Raw genomic sequence first — 4,764 nt, 5'->3', positions numbered from 1 at the left:
CTCTCAGCCTTGTCTGAATTTGAGTACCATTTTGTTAAACCGTAACACTGTCAACTTTACAATGGGACAGCCTGGATGAGTAGGTGCACAGTCATATGTGAACAAAGTGAACAGGAGAGGGCTCAGCACACATCCCTGTGGGGAGCCAGTGCAGAGGGTTATGGGGGAGGAGGAGAAGTTCTGGATCTTCACTGACTGGGGTCTGTTTGTTAAGAAGTCTAGGACCCATTTGCAAATGGAGGGGCTTAGTCCTAGTGTGAATAATTTGTTCATCAGGGTTTGGGGGATCATGGTGTTGAAGGCAGATTTGAAGTCCACAAAGAGCATACGGACGTAGGAGTCCTTCTGCCACTTTACATGACTGAAGTGGCATTTTGCTATCTTTAATGTTTTTTTTTACATAGTTACAGTATAGATTTGATTTGTGGAGGTTTTCCCAAGGAATGCTCAACTGACAAATTTTGGAGCTGTTTAAACTTTCCAAACATTTGCAAACAAGCTCCCCTTTACAGTAGAAGAACAAATTACTAGTATACATCTAAACATGTTTTGTTGTGTCTTCTTTAAACCTTATGGTTTTGTTTCAGATCCTCTCAGAATGCAGAGTGCAACCACCCAAGCTTCAACGTGCTTCATTTATTTATTAATTTTTTAGTTCAAAATGTTCTCTTCCAAACTGAAATATAAGAGTATTTTAAAGGTGTAATATCTCCTACATAAAACACTGTAGAAACATAAAAATTCAAATGTGTGACCATCAGTCAGCTGCCACTCATAATTCAAATACCTTTAAGATATGACTATTAGTTTTTGAACAGCAACTTTTTTTTTGGTGCTTACTCTTTATCTGCCTCTCTTAGAAGAGCAATCAGGGAGTGAGAGACAAATGTGTGGTTACCACGGTGACCATACTGAGCCATTGACAGCAGCTCTAACATTTAATTTGATATCGGAACAGCATTTAACTTTTTTCTTTGTCTAGAAATGTTATTTTTATGATTATCATACCATTAGAGCTGTTGACAGATTTGGTGTCAACCCCCCCCCCCCCCCCCCCCCCCACCCCCCACCCCCAAACACACTTCAGATAGCAGCTCTGGAAGGTAACCTGGGGGAGACGGCTCAGAAGTATTCATCTGAGATGGAGCGGCTGCAGGTCACCCTGAACCAGATGGAGGAGGATCTGTCTCAGCTCCGGCTGGACATGCAGCGCACCAAGACCGACTACGAGCAGCTTCTCCGCATCAAGCAGAACCTGGAGATGGAGATCGCAACCTACAGACGCCTGCTGGAGGGCGAGGAAGCGTGAGTGATGTTTACAAAGCCTTGGTGCCAAAAGGTCACAGGAACTTGTTGTTTCCTGCTTTTGGACTTTTTTAATGGTAACCTGTTAAAGTGACCTGAACAACACATGCAAACTGTCAAAGCACTGACTCCTGGCCTCACTTTTCTAGTTTAGCTGTGATCCAACATATAATAAAGTCTTACTACTTTATGTGGATTTTTTGTAAGGTTGATTTTTTTTTCTTGATATAGGTGCTAAAATGATACTTTTAAAGTTCTGCCTCCTAAATGACATTACATAAAGTTTTATTCATTGATTTGATGAGTTTTAATGTCAAAATATAGGAAACATATCAACTTCAATAACTAAATATTTAAATAAATGCATGAGTTCTTAAATATTTACATAAGACATGATAAAAGTACAGCCCAGACGCGAATTTATTAAAAAAAAAAAGCACTTGGTTTAGTAAAATCAGTTCATTATTTGTGCACAAACTCTGTTTTCCAGCTTCAGCATTGTTTTTTTCCTCAGATATAATAACATGTTTGCTTTCTCAGACTAAACACGACACCTGTCTTGGCTAACTGCATGTCCTGCAGAAGAGCAAACCGTCACACAGCTCAGAGGACTGCATGCTTATGTGCAAATAAACAAAAGCAGAATGACTTCTGGCATTAAAGTGTAAAATACTCTAAATGTCTTGCCCCATTTTCATATTAATATGTTTATGCTCAGATTTCGGCACTTTCTTTAGTGAAACATGTGTTTTAAGTGTTTTCATGCTCAATGCTAATTTGCAGTCTTAGACCAGGTGAGCTGTTTCTGTATTTAGTTAGCTACTTTCAGGACCTTTTATAGTAAAAAACCAAAGATGTTTTCTAAGCAAATTTATGTTGCTTCTTTTCTTTGTCTTTTAGAGTCAAGGAAATTCCTCTTCCACCAAAAAGTGAGTCCTCTGCTTCTATTTCATCATTATTGTTGTTACTGTTAGTATTATTTACTACCTTACACAATGTAATCAGATATGAAATTAAAAAACTTCCATTAAACAACGGTGGGAATATTATATAGGCTTGTAAAGAAAACCCAGCTGTAGACTTAGTGTTATATTAGGTGAATAATTTATTTGGTTGGTTCTTCTGAAGACTCCAGTGATAATAAGTTGACAGAGATGGTAATCAGAAGCAATTATGGCGAGGATAAGAGAACTTCAAGGGAGAGAATAGGAATAAATGAAGGCCTAAACATTCAGAGCGATGATTGGCTCGAACTGGACCAGCTGCTGTAAGGCAGCCAGTCATGTGGCAGCTTGTGGAGGGAGAAAACTGGACTTTATGGGATTGCATGACAATATTTATCTTACGTGGGATGCAAACAAACCAGACCACTTCTGAAATTAAAACAGAAGAGACGGGGAAAGAAAACGGTCAAGAAGAAACGGCTTAGAAGCTGAAGATGGGAGCATTCCTTTTAGGAAGGACAGAAGAAAGCTCTGAAGGGTTAGCATAGAAGTTAATGTCTTTAATTGAATGAGAGTCAAAGTACTGGGATTCCAGGTTTCTGGACTCCACATTTAAAGCAAGGCCTACTCTATGACTTTGAGAGAGACTAAGAGTAAGTGCAGCGGCTTCGGATGTTAACAGCCAATTTAACGGACGTTATTGTCCCTCCTACCTCCTAGTAGTTTTAAAGTTTTGATGTATCGCTGATATAATGCAATGTTGCACACGAGTAAAACAGGAAATATTTTCATTTTTTTTGTCCACTTTATGTAACCCTTTTTCCTAAACCTAACCTTACACCTGACCCGGAGCACTGACCCTAAACTTAACCCCCTTACCCTTGTGCTTAAACTTAAACCAGACCCTTTACTCTGAACCTAACCACATGAGCCTGTTAACAACATACAACATACCTTTAAACCCACTAGGAGGTACAGGAGGGGCAGTCTGAACGCTACATATGGAGATGATAACAACTGATAATAGGACATTTAATGACTGATAACATTTGAAGCGGGTGCTAAGAGCAGGATTAACTTGAAATCAACTAATTAATGGGCAGTCGACATCTTCCCTGTTAGGGAAGCAGAAACCAGGTTTTATAGAGCAGAAAAATGCCAGACTCATGGGATCACTTCTGCAATTAAAACGGGAAAAAAAATAATATAGAGCCAAATGCCAAAAAAGACAAATACTTACAAATAATTATTTACGAGCTGCTGAAGCAACATCCAGAGCTAATTTGGCTTCATACGGGATGAACTCGACGATATTCGCCTCAGATAAACATTTTTTTTCCAACACACCCAAGAGGCCCAGGAATAATTACAGGTCCACGACGCTGCAAACGGCTCAGCTCCTGAGCAACAGCTGTGGGTGGGACGACACCGATCCTGTGTTGTAACTGCTAAGAGGTTCGCAAACAGGGAGACTCTTTTGAAAACCATTTGACTCACAAGAAAAACAAAAACACAGCAAGTAGGGCATGCTGAATCATCAAACTGCTTTAAGAAGAAGAAGTCAGAACTTTTAGGAGGGATTAGGAACACTTTAGATAATCCGAAACGGTATTTTTTGTTTTGTTTGTTTTAATCTGATGTATTCTTATTTTCTCTTCGGTGCAGAGGAGCCTGACGTTCGCACCAGAAAGATTGTGAAGGTGGTGACTCAGACCATGGTCAATGGCAAAATCGTGGACGAATCCAGCGAGGTGGAGCAAATCGAGGAATCCAAGAAATAGAAGCGGAAAAGAGGGTGCGCGCTGTAAAAGGTTCAAGTTTAAAGTTACATAAGTTTGTATTGCAAGAGGCACACGAAGAAAAGAAAAATATAACCGCCTACAAACTAATAAAGACGGAAGAATGACGCAGTTTTACTAGAAACATGCTTTTCAAACAGTTTAGATATGAGAAGTTTAATTAAACCTGCATGTGTTTGAATAGTTAGGCTTTTGTGTAAGAGGACCTAACGTAGATATTTGGTTTAAAGTTTAAATAGATATTTAATTCTTGGTGTGTTGAAGCTGACTTTAATAGACGCAGTGCATGGATTTACTTGTTTTACTAAAATGTGTTTTTAATGACTTTGCTGTTTCTTGAATTGGATTGTAGTCAAATAAAAAATATCCCTTTATAGTGCAGTTTAACTAGATGATGCACCTTTTTACTGTTTACTGTTATAATTAAATTGTTTCACATGAATCTTCACAACTGAGTGCACAGATCCATTAAAATCTTAATTTATTCCCCAAACATTTGTTCATTTAGACAGTATACTGTTACCTTTATGATGAATGTAACAAATGCATTGTTTATTATGATTAACTTCTAAAAAAAAAAATCAGAGTGAATAAATCAGCTGTTTTCTGGATGACTTGAGTCGGGCTGTGTTTCATTTTTTTTTTATTCTGTTTTCACCTTTTGCCATAAATCTACATACAGACTGAATGACAGCAGAGGTGAGACAGGAACGTTG

General features: G+C 38.5%; 1 protein-coding gene across 1 annotated transcript in view; it reads left to right on the top strand.

Moving 5' to 3' along the window:
- Nucleotides 1-4,192, top strand: part of si:ch211-243g18.2 (uncharacterized protein LOC559906 homolog) — an 11,116-nt gene extending 6,924 nt beyond the window's left edge. Inside the window, exons 7-9 of the mRNA XM_037692169.1 lie at nt 1,088-1,305; nt 2,206-2,234; nt 3,915-4,192. Coding sequence (XP_037548097.1) covers nt 1,088-1,305; nt 2,206-2,234; nt 3,915-4,030 — 363 coding nt within the window. The 3' untranslated portion in view covers nt 4,031-4,192. The remainder of the gene's footprint in view (nt 1-1,087; nt 1,306-2,205; nt 2,235-3,914) is intronic.
- The last annotated feature ends 572 nt before the right edge of the window (nt 4,193-4,764 follow it).

Source organism: Nematolebias whitei, chromosome 18, assembly GCF_014905685.2.
Source record: "Nematolebias whitei isolate Nwh7 chromosome 18, NemWhi1, whole genome shotgun sequence".
In the NCBI taxonomy this organism is placed as follows: domain Eukaryota; kingdom Metazoa; phylum Chordata; class Actinopteri; order Cyprinodontiformes; family Rivulidae; genus Nematolebias; species Nematolebias whitei.
Note: the sequence above shows the minus strand (reverse complement) of the source record. Positions and strands in the feature narration are given on the sequence as shown.